Raw genomic sequence first — 17,372 nt, forward strand, 5'->3', positions numbered from 1 at the left:
TTGCCTCCAGCCAACCTTGCCTGTCTTGTCTTCAGCCCTCTTTGCCTTGCTTGCCTCCAGCCCTGCTTACCTTGTCTCCAGTCTGCCTTGCCTTGTTTCCAGCCTGTCTTGCCTTGTCTTATCTCTAGTCCAACCTTGTCTCAGCTCCTGCCAAGTCTTCATTTCCAGTCCAGCCTTGCCTCAGTTCCTGCTGAGTCTTCAGTTCCAGCCAAGCCCCGTCTTCAGCTCCTGCTGACCCTTGTGTCAAGTTCCATCTGTCCTGTGCCTAGCCCGAGTGACTTGCTTGCCACTAATCGGCCCCGGCTGATCTTTGGGGTGACCGGTTAGCGCCAATGTGGCTGCGGCCCAAGGGGCTCACCTTTCCAGAACTGTGTCAGTGTGTGTGTAAATTTTTTTCAAAAATTAAGCGTATACTACAGAGCAAGAGTAAATGAATGTGTGTAGTTTGGTTGGGCTATTTTTCAAAGGGACATTGTGCACATAGTTTTCCTTTCAAAACAGGTGTGATGGGGACCAAGATGGCTGCCGTCTAAGACGCACCAAATGGATGATTTGCTTTACATGGCTGTTTGTGAACTTGGGAGTGCTCTAGCTTCTGGGAATAGGGGGAGAAAGATTGTGAGCATCTGGTTCCTTCTACCCCTGCTTCTTCACCCAGACTTCATCAGATGACTATTGAGAGCTTCGGCATTTCAGCAGTCTCCACTCCAGTTCCTGTTTTGACTCTGCTTCTGGATTTGTTTGGCAGCAGCAGTGGAGATGGAGTTTTGTTGAGCTTCGTTGTGTTCAGATGAGGGAGTTGAGGATAGAGGGGGAGAAGAGATGCTGGACTCCCTGAGGGAGGGAGGGAGACAATTTTTACTACTTATTTTTGTGAATGGCTATGGGCTATTTTGTCAGGAGCTATTTTGTCAGGGGCCATTTTGTCAAGAGCTATTTTGTTACAAGGCTATTTTGTCCAGGCTATTATGTTGGGGTGCCGGCCACCACAATAGGTGGAATAACTTTAGCTGGCTCCAACTTAACTGGCCAACGCTGAAAATCAGCTTGGCCAGTTAAGATGAAACTGGCCAAAGTTAAACTGGATATTCAACGCCGGACACTGGAAACAGCCCCCATTGAATATCCAGGCTCAGCGCAGACTGCGAGAGACAGCCTAGCTATCTCCTGCGGTCTGAATATTGGAGCCCAAGGTCTTAGTCCTGGACATTTTTGCTTTGTTCCATTATGGCAGAAAAATGTCCAAGTGTTAGGAATGCCAAAATCCCACCTCCAATACACCCCTGACATGCCCCCTTGTGATTTGGATGCACTGCATAAACAAACATCTTAAAAATGGGTTTTGAAAATAGCAATTTGAATGATTTGGGATGAAAAATCCAAATGCCGCTGTGTGCCACTTTTGGGACGTTTTTATGATTCAATATGGACCCCATAGTATCAAATATAAACATTTAGCTGCACTCTAAAACAATCATATAACAGAAATATGATAAATGTCATCAGAATACAAAGGATACCATAATAGGCAGCATGGAAGAACATTTGATATAACAGTTATGATACTCTCAATATCAGTATAGTACAAATAAAACACCTTAATAAGCACACACAACATTCATATAACATAGACAGGATAAAACACTATCCAGCTTATTTTCGAAAGAGAAAGACGCCCATATTTCGACCCAAATCAGGAGATGGGTACCTTTCTCTCATGGGCGCCCAAATCGGTATAATCGAAAGCCGATTTTGGGCGCGTCCAACTACAGTCTGCCGCGGGAATGAACAAAGTTGACGGGGGCGTGTTTATCTGCCGAGAGCTGGGTGCCCTCGGCTGATAATGGAAAAAAGAAGGGCAGCAGTAGCGAGAATTTGGGACGCTTTTTTTTGGACCCTTTTTTTTTCACGAACAAGTCCCCAAAAAGTGCCCCAACTGCCCAGATGACCACCGGAGGGGATTGGGGATGACCTCCCCTGACTCCCCCAGTGGTCACTAACCCCCTCCCACCAAAAAAAAAGAACTTAAAAACTTTTTTTTGCCAGCCTCAAATGTCATACCCAGCTCCATCACAGCAGTATGCAGGTCCCTGGAGCAGTTGTTAGTGGGTGCAGTGGACTTCAGGCAGGTGGGCCCAGGCCCATCCCTCCCTACCTGTTACACTTGTGCTGGTAAATGGGAGCCCTCCAAACCGCTCCCAAAACCCACTGTACCCACATCTAGGGTCCCCCCTTCAGCCATAAGTGCTATGGTAATGGTGTAGAGTTGTGGGGAGTGGGTTTTGGGGGGGATTTGGGGGGCTCAGCACCCAAGGTAAGGGAGCTATGGACTTGGGGAGGTATTTAAAAAATTTTTTTTAAACTTTTTACAAGTCCCCCCTAGGGTGCCCGGTTGGTGTCCTGGCATGTGAGGGGGACCAGTGCACTACAAATCCTGGCCCCTCCCACGACCAAATGCCTTGGAGTTGTTCGTTTTTGAGCTGGGCAGCTTCGGTTTCCATTATCGCTGAAAACCGATACCGCCCAGCTCAAATCCGCCCAAATCCGATGCATTTGCCCGGCACCAACTGTATTATCGAAACAAAAGATGGAAGCCCATCTTTTTCGAAAATACGGTCTGTCCCGCCCCTTTGCGGACCCGACCTTGGAGATAGTCGCCCATTGAGATGCATTCGATTATGCCCCTCACATGACTTCACACTACAAATGACACACTCATATAGGCATACATTAGAACAATCAAATAACATATTTTGGCATTACGATGCACATAGAGGGCCATAATCAAACGGCGCCAGCCAAATTGATGGCCGGCCATCTTCAGGGCCAGCTCCGCAACGGTGTGGAGCCAAGCGTATTTTCGAAATACGCTTGGCGCCGGCCAAATCGCTTGCCGGGTTTAGAGCAGGATCGCCGGGTTTATATGAAATGGCCAGCTTCGTTTTTCAGCCATAATGGAAACCGAGCCCAGCCATCTCAAACCCGGCGAAATGCAAGGCATTTGGGCGTGGGAGGAGCCAGCATTTGTAGCACACTGGCCCCCCTCACATGTCAGGACACCAACCGGGCACCCTAGGGGGCACTTAAAAAAATTTGAAAAAAATAAAACAAAAATAGCTTCCAGGTGCATAGCACCCTTACCTTGGATGCTGAACCCCCCAAAACCCACTCGCCACAACTCTACACCATTACCATAGCCCTAAGGGGTGAAGGGGGGCACCTACATGTGGGTACAGTGGGTTTTGGGATTTTTTGGAGGGCTCAACATTAACCACCACAAGTGGAATAGGTGGGGGGGGGGGGATGGGCCTGGGTCCACCTGCCTGAAATGCACTGCACCCACTAAAAACTGCTCTAGGGACCTGCATACTGCTGTCAAGGAGCTGGGTATGAGATTTCAGGCTGGCATACAGACTGGCCAAAATGGTTTTAGCTTTTTTTGGGGGGTGGGAGGGGGTTGGTGACCACTGGGGGAGTAAGGGGTGGTGATCCCCGCTTCCCTCCGGTGGTCATCTGGTCAGTTGGGGCACTTTTTTCAGACTTGGTCCTAAAAATAAATGGACCAAGTCCAGCCGGCAAAATGCTCGTTGAAGCCGGCCATTTTTTTTCATTATAAGGTGAAACCCGCCATCCCATACCCAGGCCCCCATCCCGCCTTCGCTACCCTACCAACACGCCCCCTTGAAGGTTGGCCGGTGCCACACAACTTTATAAGAGCCACTTTCCATGCGCAGAACTGTATTTCCCAATACTCTCCTGGAGGCACATCTAGCCAATCAAGTGTTTCAAAATTACCATAATGAATTTGCATGAAATAGAACCGCATGCAATGGAGACCCAGGTATAGAAATCTATCTCATGCATATTCTTTTTAGTAATCCCAAAAAGCCAAGTGGCAAGGTGTGCCTTGAGGAAGGGGGTGGGAAACACTGGTGTAAATCATGTTTTATATGCAAAAATGCTTTATAAAATCACCCTCGTGAAGGGCAGTTCTGTAACAAGGCACTTACACTTATGTGTCACTTGCATGAGTAAACATAACATAGTAAGTGACAGCAGATAAAGACCTCAACAGTCCATCCAGAAATCCAACAGTCACACTCATTATCAATTCATGATTTAATCAACAATGAATGTGATAGTGTATACTTTATCACAAGTCTTTCTTTGGCATTTCTGAGACATAGATAAGCCACATTGAGCCTGCAAACAGGTGGGAAAATGTGGGATACAAATGTAACAAATAAATAAATAAATAGATCATAGAAGGCCGCCAGGCTCTATCCTTATGTTCCCCTACTGGAGTTGCCGTCAATGCCCACTCCAGCCTATCTAAATCCATCTTGTCATTTGCATGACCCAGACCATAAAAGTCTGCCCAGCACTGTCTTCGGTTCCAACTACAGAAGTTGCCATTGAAGTCCTTCCCAGTTTATCCTAAACTGGATTGCCATAACAGTCACAGACCTACAAAATCTGCCTGGCACCAGCCTTAGTTCTTTACAGCCAGAGTAGCTGTCCAAGCATCACTCACACATCCACCCCTTGCAGCCATTAAAGATTTGTTTGAATGCATAGGAAACCGGTAGTTAACGTGTATAAGAGGCAACAAATTGGCTGAGTGCTGTTTAGTAAAGGCGTATGTAAGTGGCATTGCACATAATTACAAGGGGGGCATTCACATGGGTGGGGCTGCCACTTAATCCCAGATTCTATATATCAAGCCTAGATTTTTGCATGGAAATCCAAGTGGATCCCATAACAATGCGCATAACCTTATTGATTAACAAGCCAATCAGCACTGCTAATTGGTTGTTAACAAGCAATGAGTGCTAATTGGTATTAATTAGAACTTACATGCAGAACTCATTAAATGCATTGTATAACATGGTGTGCACAAATTGTAATGCCCGTTATCAAAAAGGGTGTGTGGCCATGGGCATGGAATGGGCGAGTCATGGACATTCCGACAATTTACACGCAGTGTTATAGAATAAACCTGCTCTGCGCCTAATTTAGGCATCGGGATTTACACCAGGTTCTACTTGGCTTAATTCCTTGTGACTAACTATAGTCACACGGACCACCATCAGTGTATTCTATAATACGTGCAGAAAGTTTGTAGAATACGCTTAGGTGAAAATGATTTCCTCGTGGATTTTCCAGGTGCCATATATAGAATCTCCCCCTTAGCATGCAACTTACAGAATACAGTAAGTTATGCTTGCTTTGCTGCTCTGTGGTTGGTGTAACTGTAGTGACCAAACGTTAGGCATGCCGATGCAAGGTGGTGCTAGTATTCTATAATGTTAGGCATGCCGATGCAAGGTGGTGCTAGTATTCTATAACGTTAGGCATACCGATGCAAGGTGATGCTAGTATTCTATAACGGAATCTGGGTGCTCAGATGCCATTATAGAAGAGGCTCTTGCTGTGTGACATCAGACACCTAAATGGTGGTGTACACGTATACCCATACCCCTTAATTCTATAAAAAGTGCTAAAAAATGCGCACACAAATTTGGGTGTGTGCCCAATTTGAGTGTGCATTTTAATTGAATGAGCTAATTAGTGCCAATTGACTTTTTAACAAGCAATTATTGGCACTAATTAGATTCAATTAACAGATGCCTAAGTTTATGCGTGGTTCAGAAAAGGGGGCGCAGAAATGGGAGGGTCATGGGTGGATCAGGAGCATGACTTTTAGTAACATTTGTAATTATAGAATAAGGGGGTTCCATGCCTAAATGCATGGGCACCACATTTTCATTGCTGCAAATGGCCACGCCCAAATGTAGGTGCGATCCCTGGGCATAAGCGCTATTCTATAAAACATTTCTCACTTTAAGTGTGGTTTATAGAATAGTGATTTTTTTCAGCACTGTATTTTTTTTTTTTTTTACTTTTTTTTTTTTTTTAAGCACTGTATTTTTATTTATAGAATTTAGAACATATTGTATTATACTTATACTGTTCAACTTCTCATTATTTATTTATTAGGTTTATTTATGCCTTTTTGAAAAAATTCACTAAAGGGGGTTATGGTGGGAATAAGCTGAACATAGACAATTACAGCAGTAAACATATTCAAATAACAATACACAATATAGCATATAGTATTCTACTTACAATAATCCAAATTTATGTTTGATAGGAATCCTGTTTTTGGACAAATCACAAGGGTTCTGGTTCATTCACAGTATTCCCAGATTCCCTCCATTCCCTGAGCATGGCTATGGGTATCCATCCACTGGGAGACGAAATGGACAGACTGCCATCTGTGTTACGTACATGTACGACCAGTTTTCAGAAATAGGTACTGTAAAATTACTGCTTAATGCCAACTGTATGCAGCTTTACTGATATCAATAATATTCTTAAAGGTAGTGAGCTCTAATGTTTAAACTAGTCAGTGGGTGTTTCAGGCACCAGGTAAGACAATTTCATTATTCACAGCTGATACCTACATGTCCTTTCAAAGATTGGGGTCCACTCCTGCCTACTCATCCCTTCCACCCCCTATGAAGTTTCAGGTTTGTTACTTCCTTAGTCCAGAGCATCTCGGACTATGGGAAACTGTGGGTCAGGGGCGTCATGACCTGAGTGGGCTCACCATAGGCACATCATTATTCCTCACCTCATGGGGGGAGGGGGTCACATAATTTTATTTGGCCACGATCATGGGGGGTCATGGCCTCAAAAAGATTGATAAGTACTGCCTTAGTCTCTCCATTTATGAGTTTTGGGCACTGCACCTCCTGAGTGCAGCAGTGTGTAATTTTGCATGCTTGTGTGTTTTGCTGAATGGGTTCTCTAAAAACCCCACCCTTGAGCAGCATATAGGAAGACAATGTCATCAATACCAGAGACGCTTAAGCAGGTTTATAACTGCAGGGCCATGGGTTGTAGTGCACATAAGCCATTGAAGTATGGCATAGTAAATAATGACGAATGTGATGTCAAATGTTACAGTCAGATTAGATTAAGAAGTTACCTATTCATCTGTAGTCATTTGCAGTGAGCGTACAAAAAGTCCTGAAAACACAAAGCTTACTAAAACAATCTACCAAGAATTATCCAAAGACGAGGATGTGTATGATCTTTCGAGGTCCCAGATCTGAAGTCGAGACTTATGTGTGCTAGAGTGTTCCTATATACATTTTCTTTACACGACTATAATGTTGATCCAGTTTTCATTTTCCTTTCGCACAGCTACACAGTTATTATACTACAACCCAAACGTCTACAACTGTTCCATCCCTGACACCTTTAGCCAGGCCCTATCAAATCTACAAAAAATATGCCTCGGTTCTAGTCTGCCTTGGATACTGGTCAAGCATCTCACCAAACTGAAATCTGCTGGGGAAGAGAACTTCCTTCACTTTGCTAAATCTCACTTCTTTATTGATGGTAAGAAAAGCAGGTCAACGGCCAAGACCAGGCATCATTAAATGCAGGGCCGGTCAAACCTGGTAAGCGGGGTAAGCGCTGCAGGGGGGTGCCTGCCTTCAAGGGCGCCGCTGCGGCGCCATACCGCGCCACCCTTGGTGCTTTAAATCTTTAATTTACCTCCATTCCAGCAGCCGCATCATTTGAAAGCCCTGCCCCGTCTCTAGCCTTTCCTCCCTTCGTGAGTTCGTTCCTCAGTCCCACCTTCTGACGTCATTTCCTCGAGGGTGGGACTGCAGACTGAACTCACGAAGGGAGGGAAGGCTAGAGACGGGGCAAGGCTTTCAAATGACGCGGCTGCTGGAACGGAGGTAAATTAAAGATTTAAAGCACCAAGGGCGGCGGGGGATGGGGGCGAAGGAGAATCGCTGGACAGGGGCAGGGTGGGAGAAGAGAGAAAGGAGATGCTGGGGGAGGGGGAGGAGGCGGGGGCATGCAGGTGACGGAGGGGGGGGCACGCGGGCGCCAACTCATAGTCTGCAGGGGGGCGCCAGAGACCCTAGGACCGGCCCTGATTAAATGAGACCTATGCCACACGCATAGTTAATTGTGTAACTGGGTGCAGCTGAACACTGCTGAACTTAGTAGATGGATGTCCTTTTATGCAGCTATTTCTGCACAGCTTTATTTTGAGACAGGAACACTTTTACAACCATGCAAAGGACATGAAATAACAGATTAATAGACATTGCCCTAGCATGTTCTTTAATTGCTACTCTCCACTCTAATTCCTGTTGAGGTTGCTTTACCTTTTGTTGGTTCATTCTTCATTGTGTCTTTAGTTAAATAATACATTATTATTGAGTATGATCAGATGAGCAAACCTAATTTTCAAACTGAGTTTGTTAAAACACAGAAGACATGAGGGCATCAAATATAGATGATGTAGTGAAGACTTCAGAACTGCAGTGAACATAAGTCATAATGCACTGATACAGGATCTCTATAACGTGTGTGAGTTGGGGAAGTGCAGGGTCTGCTGGTTTCCCTGATTTGAGCAGATCAAATATTTCTTCTTTCCAGTATGTTAACACAGTGTTTAACTTCCAGAGCACAGCAAGTTAAAGATTTTTTGAGTGAAACTAAAGAAAGTGTGGTGGCATTAAATATTTAGGAAGAAAGAGCGAAGGTGGGAGCAATGGAGTGATATATAAATACCAATAAATGACTAAAGTTTATACATTAAGAAATTCTCTAACTCATACAAAATTATTCAAAATATTTATTAACCAAAATATGTGTGACATAAAAAATGAAATGACCTCAAAATCAAAAACCCTACAAACTCATACAGTGCCTTGCACAGTGGCCCCTTTCCACTAAACTACATTAGCCCGGATTCTATAAATGGCAACTAAAGTTGTCATTGGAAATCAGCGCACATAGCCAATTTGTAAGTACAACTCAATTGCTTAACAAGCTAATCAGTGCCAATAATTGGCACTAATTGACACTAACTAGATGTTCAATGCAAAAAATGCTGCTGTTTAATGATCTAATAAACGTTTAATTAGAAACGGCTTTGGAAAACTTGGAAGTAGGTGTATCACCTTATATCTTCATCAATCCAAATTAATTTTTACTCTTTTTTTTTTTATTCAATAGTGTATTTTATTGCAATCTATTTTGGAATTTTGTAATATTTAATTGAACCTTTTAATGAGCTTTTGATTTTTAATGTAATACATTTATAACACATTTGTTCTTATGGTCCCATCACTTTGATACACAGTTACTCTGTTGACCCCTGAAGCAGGCAGTTGTGTCCGCTGAAACACAGACCTATGTCTGGTCATTCATCTGGTGCTACTGAATAATGGATATTTTGCATATCACCTCCCAGGCTTGGAGTCAGTTTGTCACCCTCTGCTCTTGTGTTCACTCCTTTGACATCCCATGGAGGGGTGCTCCTCTTTCCTGCCCTCTGGCACCTTGGTTTTTCTGTAACTGTAAGCCATGTCATCACAGTGTATGCCATGCTTCCATTGGATTCATGTAGGTGACTTTAGTTCATCCTGAATCTGTCTCTAAAGAAGGCAATACAGCTTTCCAGAAAAAGCATGTTCCTCTCTAGTAAAACATAGCAATGTTTAATGCCTCATATTTTTCTAATATTTTATTTTTGTTGTCATTTACAGATATTTATGTGGCATGGATGGCTCAAAACTTGGAAACACATCTGTTAGCAGAGAGTTGGCAGTCTGCGGATCACGAGCTTCCATCCAATTGTTCTCTTCCACATCATGTGTTCAACATCAAAAAAATAAAGCTCCCATTTCATTCCTTTTTCTACTCCATCAACGACCACTCTAAGTGGTGTGTTTCCTGGAAATATGAAGATCAGTGGACGTGCATTGGTGACTTAAACCGGGCCAAGCAGCAGGCTTGGAGAAGTGGTGGCTTCATCTGTTCCCAGAATCCAAACATTTACAAAGCTTTCAGGAGTTTGGTCTACTACTATAAAAGTTGTAACAGTACCCACTAAGGAAGTGGACATCAGCTAATATACAGGACAAACACACACGTAACACCATGTTCCTGTCCAAAATTCCACCCGTCTTTAACAAAATAAGAGGCTTAATTTCCATTTCTTCACCCTGTGTGGAGCAGGGCAGAGTTGCAATTTTTGCATATACCTCCAAATTCTATAAAGTTGGCAGCCATCTTTATGCTTAGCATACAGTTTATAGAATAAGGTCAGTTATGTGCATAACTTGTTTAATTAAATGCTTTTTGGCTTTAACAACCAATAGTTAGTATTCTATAATTTGGGTGCACAATTTTCATAGTGTGTAACTGTAGGGGGAAAAGGACCTGGGAGGGGAATGGGCAGGTCAGGAGGAGTGTACCTAGGAGTTACACATGCGGATTATTACATGCCTAACTGCCTAGAAAAGGGCTCCTGCGCTAACCCAGCTGTAACCGATAACGTTAAGGAAAGTGTTGTTTTGTTAACAATCTTCTTACATGCCAGATACTGTAAAATTAAATACTCTCTCAAGTTAAAAGCTGATTCCGTTTAGCTAAATCAATCAAATCAAGCATATATTCTGGGGCTTCACTGTACAAAATCTGATTGATCAAAGCAATACAGATTATGCAAATCATGATTTAAAGAGCTGTGTCATATCCCTTCTCAGCCATTTCTCCTCCAAGCTATTTAGCCTTTCTCCACAGGTCAGCTTTTCCATCCCCTTCATCGTTTTTGTTGCTCTTCTCTGAATTTTTTTCTAGTTCTAACTTCTGCTATATCTTTTTGCAGATGGGTCAACCAGAACTCACACAATACTTGGGTACGGTCATACCATGGAGCAGTGATTCCCAAACCTGGTCCTGGAGGCACCCTAGCTAGTCAAGTTTTCAGGATATCCACAATGAATATTCATGCAAATTCATCTCATGAATATTCATTGTGGATATAAGAATCAGGTTTAACAACCACTGCCATGGAGCAATATAAGGACATTGTGATATTCTCTATTATTTTCCATTCCTTTCTTAACAACAGCTAACATTCTATTTGCTTGATTCATTGCCACCCCACACCAAGATGAGGATTTCAATGTGTTGTCCAGAATAATGCCAAGATCCTTGTCCAGGTGTTGATTTCTAATAAAGAACCAAACATCACGCATTATAATATGATTAGTTTTCCCAATGCGCATTACTCTGTACTTATCCACATCAAATTTCATCTGCCATTTAGATGCCCAATTCTCCAGTCTCAAAAGCTTCTCCTGCAATTTCTCACAATCTATTCATGATCTAGCAACTTTGAACAATTTTGTGTCAGCTGTGAATTTGTCATTTCCCTTTTCAGATTATTTATAAATATGTTAAAAGCACTGTTCCAGGCACTCCGCTATTCACCGCTCTCCATTGAGAAAACTTGATTATTTGTTCCTACTTTTGGGCATTGTTAAAAGCATGCAGGTGTTTTTGATGGCATGGAATGTTGCTGCAAATTGGGTTTCTGCCAGGTACTTGTTACATGGATCAGCCACTGTTCGGAAAACAGGATACTGGGCTAGACGGACCATTGGTCTGACCCAGTATGGCTACTCTTATGTTCTTATGCTATGTTCTTAGTTGTGTGTGACTGTATTCCATACCTACACACCTTGCCACCGGGCCCTGTGGTTGTTGTGGACTCTCTTTTCCTGTTTTCCAGACATCTTCCAGGTTCTATTCTGGTCCTGATGTTCCAGCACTCCAGACTTGCCCCAATGTTTCTGCTGCCAAGCCTCACCTGTGACCTCATCTGTAATTGCCTTTATTAAGCTCCTAAGAATTGTCAGACTTGCCTTTGCAACAGAGGTCTTCAGACGAGCTTTGTCTATGGGTGCTTGCTGCAGTTCTAACCTTGCTAGTTCTGGTCTTGTTTGTCTTCTACTCTAGCTCCCTTCTGGTTGTATCTGCCCTGTCTGTTTTCAGCTTTAGTTCCTTCCTATTTCTAACTGCCCTGTTCATCTTTAGCTTTAGTTCCCTTCCTGCTTGTTCCAACCCTGTTTGTCCTTAGCTTCAGCCCTACCCTGCTTGTGTCTGTCTTGTTTGAGAATCCTGAAGCCTGCTCCAATCAAGCTTGCTCGAGTATCCTGAATCCTGTTTCTGCCAAGCTTGCTTGGAAATCCTGGATCCTGCTTGAGTACCCTGAATCTAGTCCCAGTCAAGTCAGTTTCTGCTTCTGCTTCCAGCCAAGCCAAGTCCGTGCCAGCATTTGGTTCCAGTCCAGCCAAGCCAAGTCTGTTCCAGCATTTGTTTCTGTCCAGCTAAACCTGCTCAAGACTCCTGTACCTGGCACCAGCCTGGTGGTGTTTGCCCTGCTTCCAGTTTGGGTGGTTCACCTGCTGTTGCCGGTCTCTGGCAGCAGCCCAAGGGCTCACTACTCTGGATCATCCGCAGCGGCATGACAGACTCCATGTTTTCTTAGATTTGCTTAGATTTTGCAGCTAGCATTTCCCCACTGACTATCTGCGAACATTCTTTTAATGAAAGAATACGGATGAGCTTGCTACACACACTGTAACTTAGACCAATTCCTTATATCTTGTTTAACTGTACAAAGAACTTGCCTTGAGTTTAGCCACCATCTACCCCAACTGGCTCTGTATCACCCATCTCTATATCTGCACTTGGCCCCTCAGCTACTTGGTAAGCCGTATTGTAGAAAATCATTAGCATCATATTTATGTTGTTTGAATGTTCTAATGCATGCTTATAAAGTGATTCATTAGTATTATGCTGACATCACGTGTTATCTCTGTTATTTGAATGTCAGTACTGTTAAAATGTATATATTTTTCATTCTGTTTCATGGTGGTCCTATTACTAGGTTTTATTTTGCTGTTCTCAAGTTTACCTCATTTATTGTATTGGTTTATATTTACTCATTTTTGCTATTGTTATGCTGTTAACAAAATTGTAAGTTTTATGTTAAACTGTACCTGCTGAACACCGCCTTGGGCGAATCTCTTCATAAAGGCGATTAATAAATCCCAATAAGCAAACAAACAAAAACTTGTGTAAATGCTAGGAATGCCCCTGTTCCACCCATGACCCTCCCTTTTCTGCCCAGGGGCATAGCCAGACCTCATGGTGGGAGAGGGCCAGAGCCCGAGGTAGGGGGGGGGCAATTTTGGTCTGCTACCCTGCCACTCCCCACCCACTGCCGCAGCAAATACCTTGGTTGGTGGGGGTCCCCAACCCCTGCCAGCTGAAGCCTTCTCTAGTGCCGGTCTCCGGCGCCGCCATGTTGCCTGCGCTGCTCTCTCTTCCACCTCACGTCCTGTACGCTCCTTTTAGTGAAACTCAGTTTCACTAAAAGGTGTGTGCAGGACGTGAGGGGGAAGAAACAGCAAGGCAGGCAATGCGGTGGCGGCGGAGACCAGTGATGGAGAAGGCTTCAGCTGGCAGGAGCTGGGGACCCCTGCCAGCAAAACCAGGGGTCCAGAGGAAATTTGAGGGGGCCCAGGCCCCTGCGGCCCCAGGTAGCTACGCCACTGTTTATGTCCTCCTTTTTACTCGCATGTAAAATTTTGGTGTAGATTCTGTGCCTAAATTTACATGCATTAGTTACAATTAAATCTAATTAGTGCCAATGATTACTTGTTAAAAGCCAATTATTGGCACTAATTAGCATGCAAATTTGCACACGCAATTTTTGGTGACTTTTAGAGAATTAGGGGGTAAATGCAAAACTTCTGAATTAAGGGCATTCCCAGCACTTTGTGAACGCAGAGAAATGAGCACTAATGCACGTTAATGGCACAGCCAATAACAGAATGCAGTCTGGTACACCTCAGTAATAAAAGTGTACATAGCTGTGCCATTATCTGCCACATTAAGGACCTCCGTATGAACTGGCAAGGCACAGTCCCTGCCCACTCTGTGCAACTTTAAGAGGAATTTCCATACTGCATGTATGAACTACCACATTAAACTCTGCCCAATTAACATAGTGCCACGCTGTTAACTCACGCTATAAGCTGAGCTTTTATTAAATACTGTATTTATTAATAAAGGACTTAGCAATACAGTTTTTCATCTTTTTCATGAATAAAACAAATGATCTCCTCTAGTAGAATCCTTCTTATATAGCTGCACACCCAGAGAATTAACTTGTCCAAAACAAGCAACACAAAAGATAATTAACAGTGTGGTGTTTTCCTGTAAAACGTCTTGTGACGTTAATGCAGTTACCGCCTTAATGTTCTTACTTCTATTTTTACTTGGAAAAATAGAATGGAATTTATAACCATTCAAACTGAGGTAGGAAAAAAGATGAATGCAACTACAATGGTGGCCTCAGCACTTACAATGTGCTCTCTGGAGTGTAGTAGAGTTAGGGGAGGAGGTATATAATAGCAGGAAATGAGGGTAAAAAGACTTGTTTTTTAATCTGTTCAACTGCTGGTAGTTAGGGAATACATAAGCATGCAATCCTTGTCTTGGCTGCTTTAACGATTTAAGGGTATTATTTGGAGAGCCATTTATTCAGGTAGACTAATCTGTGTGAACATTGCCTATCTGCATCTGGCTAAAAGAACTAGTGCGCTTTCATGTAGTCTATACTTTCAAGCAGGGGCATAGCCAGACTTTGGCAGGAGGGGGGTCCAGAGCCTGAGGTGAGGGAGCACATTTTAGCCCCTCCCCGGCGCTGCCACCAACACCACCTTTGACCCACCCCAGCGCCAACCCTTTCAACCCCCGTTCCCCCTGCCACCGTAGGGTACCTTTGCTGGCGGGGGACACCAAACCCAACCAGCCGTCCTCTTCTTCGACGCGGCCGCGTTGCTGATCTGCAAGGGCAGGCTACTGTTTCTGTGAGTCTGATGTCCTGCACGTTTCCGTGCCGGAGAAGAGGACTTCTGCTGGCGGGGGTTGGGGAGCCCCGCCAGCAAAGGTACCCGATGGCAGCAGCGGTGAGGGAGGGTTGGTGGTGGTGGGGGGCCAGGGCCAAATCTATGGGGGCCCATGCCCCCATGGCCCCACGTAGCTACACCCCTGCTTTCAAGTGGGCTAAAATGAAGTATTCCTAGAGGTAACTTGAACATCAGTTCTTTCCTTAGTGACCTGACACGGGCCGTGTTTCAGCGCACAGTGCCTGTGTCAGGGGCCAATTAAGTTGTGACATCTAAGAAGCAAAGGAACTTTCTCTTTTGGAGATGACATGAATTGTCCCGATAACATATACTCTATCGCTCAGCAGAATTGGAGCAAAGATGGACCCTTCAAGCTCTGCTTCTTAGATGTCACAACTTAATTGACCCCTGACGCAGGTGCTGTGTGCTGAAACAAGGCCCGTGTCGGGTCACTAAGGAAAGAATTGATGTTCAAATTACATGAATAAAGAAATTGTATCCCGAATTTGAAGGCTCCCATTTGGCTTTGTTCTGTACTTTAGACCCTCTCTGTGCTGTTTTGTGAAATCTTCATCTGTCATTATCTACTGTATTGTTATGAAAGGAGGAGAGTAAGAAGCAGAGTGAGGTGCTTCTTGCAAAACTCTTTCCTGATTTGCAATTAAATAAAGAGTTTTAGTGTCTACTGCAGAACTGGTTTAGGAATGTTGTGTCATTGGCCCACATAAGGTTCAGGGTCAGACTAACAATGTTTCTATTGAAGCTTCCAATCTAGTTTACTTGCCCTTGCATTAATTCAGCCCTGGTGACTGGGGGGGGTGGGATATTACCATGTATAGGAACAGTAATTAAACCAGAAGGATAGCAGATTTAAAGACAACCTTGTTCAGAGAATTATTCAAGGAGGTGGGGTACTTCATTGTAAACTACAAAATGTCCCTTTTCTAGCCTCCGACTATTTCCACTTTTGAATGACACATTTTCCCTAATCGCCATCCTCTCTCATCTCAGAGACCTCTCAGCTTCAAGGTAACTCAATTCTGGTAGCACTCTGCAATGAAAGCTGCTTACCATGTGATATTACCAAAATGGCTCTAGATTTAGCAATGAAAATGTTTGCAGAAAGTCAGTGGGGAAAATGCTAGCTACAAAATCTAAGCAAATTTTGCACCAGAGCCAACTTTGATGATCTCACCCTCTTACACACAAACATTGCTCACAAAGCTATTGTGCATTCCAGGTGTCAAAATAGCCATCAGCAGAAGAAATCTGGATGAAAGACTCTCCTAACTAGTAGCACACTTTTTTTTTTTTGTTACATTTGTACCCTGCGCTTTCCCACTCATGGCAGGCTCAATGCAGCTTACATGAGGCAATGGAGGGTTAAGTGACTTGCCCAGAGTCACAAGGAGCTGCCTGTGCCTGAAGTGGGAATCAAACTCAGTTCCTCAGCTACCCAGGAGGACCAAAGTCCACCACCCTAACCACTAGGCCACTCCTCCACTTGAGGAAAATAATAATTTTCATAAATAGTATTAAATTGTATTTATTTATAATGGGGGGTAATAATGAAATGTTTTTAGATGGGTAATTGTGTGCTTATGTGTATAAAAATGGGGTTTGAAAATTGCTTCCAATGACTATGGCTTTAAAATGCTAGATAACAGCCTGACACTTTTAGCTGCAGTACTGGGAGCAGGCACAAGAAAGTATGTACAGGGAATGGAATTTCATTTTGAAATTTCAGCATGTACATACGAGTGTATTATAATATAGGTGCAAAGTACATGGGTATTTGGTATCCATGGTGTGATCACTGACCTAAGGGGCCTTTTTATTAAACTGCAGTAAAAAGTGGGCTTAGAATGTCCTTAAGTGGGTCATTCCCATGCGCTAAGGCCATTTTTATAGCTGGGGTAAAATGGTTGAGTTTTCTATTTTCCCTGTACTGTTCTAGGCAAAATATAGTGTATTTTAAATAGCCAGCTTAAACCACCCCCAAGAAGAAGCTCTACCAATAGACTCTCAGCTTTTACGGAAATCTTCTTTATTGTAGTACTCAGAATAAACAAAGAAAATCCAGTTTACAATTCAGTTGCTGAGACAGAATTGTTGCCTTCTGCACAGAATTTGCATCTAGCCACTCCAGAGGCAAGGAGTTGGCCACAACCTCAGCCCAGCTGAGAGGAAAAGCTGTAACTCTCAAAGGAAATAAGGGGGAGAAACTCAGGATAAATAAAAGGGGAATGACTTGGGGAGTTGTGAAAAATCTTGATGAAATTACAGTAGATTAAGAAAGGATCAGGCCCCTAGAACAACTGCTGATTCTCAAGGCGTGCTATCAAGACTGGGCACTCTCACAAAGCCTGCAGGTGCAGAGGGGGAGGGCTGGCCCTATCTCAGACCTATGAGCCAATAGGGAAAGCTCATAAGGAGTCAATCACAGGATACTGCAAACTATAGGGGGGGGGGGAGCCCCAGTATACAGTGTTATCTATTACATAGACAATGCAGTTGAATACAGATAATACTCATATTAAATATACATAACAATGCACCCTG

The 17,372-nt window shown here is 43.6% G+C and overlaps 2 protein-coding genes across 2 annotated transcripts in view; one reads left to right on the forward strand and one right to left on the reverse strand.

Annotated features, from left to right (window-relative positions):
- The window catches only part of DNASE2B (deoxyribonuclease 2 beta), a 37,473-nt gene extending 26,747 nt beyond the window's left edge, over window positions 1–10,726 (forward strand). The window contains exons 4-6 of the mRNA XM_030205784.1: window positions 6,155–6,316; window positions 7,213–7,410; window positions 9,588–10,726. Coding sequence (XP_030061644.1) covers window positions 6,155–6,316; window positions 7,213–7,410; window positions 9,588–9,934 — 707 coding nt within the window. The 3' untranslated portion in view covers window positions 9,935–10,726. The remainder of the gene's footprint in view (window positions 1–6,154; window positions 6,317–7,212; window positions 7,411–9,587) is intronic.
- The window catches only part of LOC115471882 (uricase-like), a 134,325-nt gene that overhangs the window by 100,805 nt on the left and 16,148 nt on the right, over window positions 1–17,372 (reverse strand). The window lies entirely within an intron of this gene.

The sequence above is a fragment of the Microcaecilia unicolor genome, chromosome 6, assembly GCF_901765095.1.
Source record: "Microcaecilia unicolor chromosome 6, aMicUni1.1, whole genome shotgun sequence".
NCBI classification, from domain to species: domain Eukaryota; kingdom Metazoa; phylum Chordata; class Amphibia; order Gymnophiona; family Siphonopidae; genus Microcaecilia; species Microcaecilia unicolor.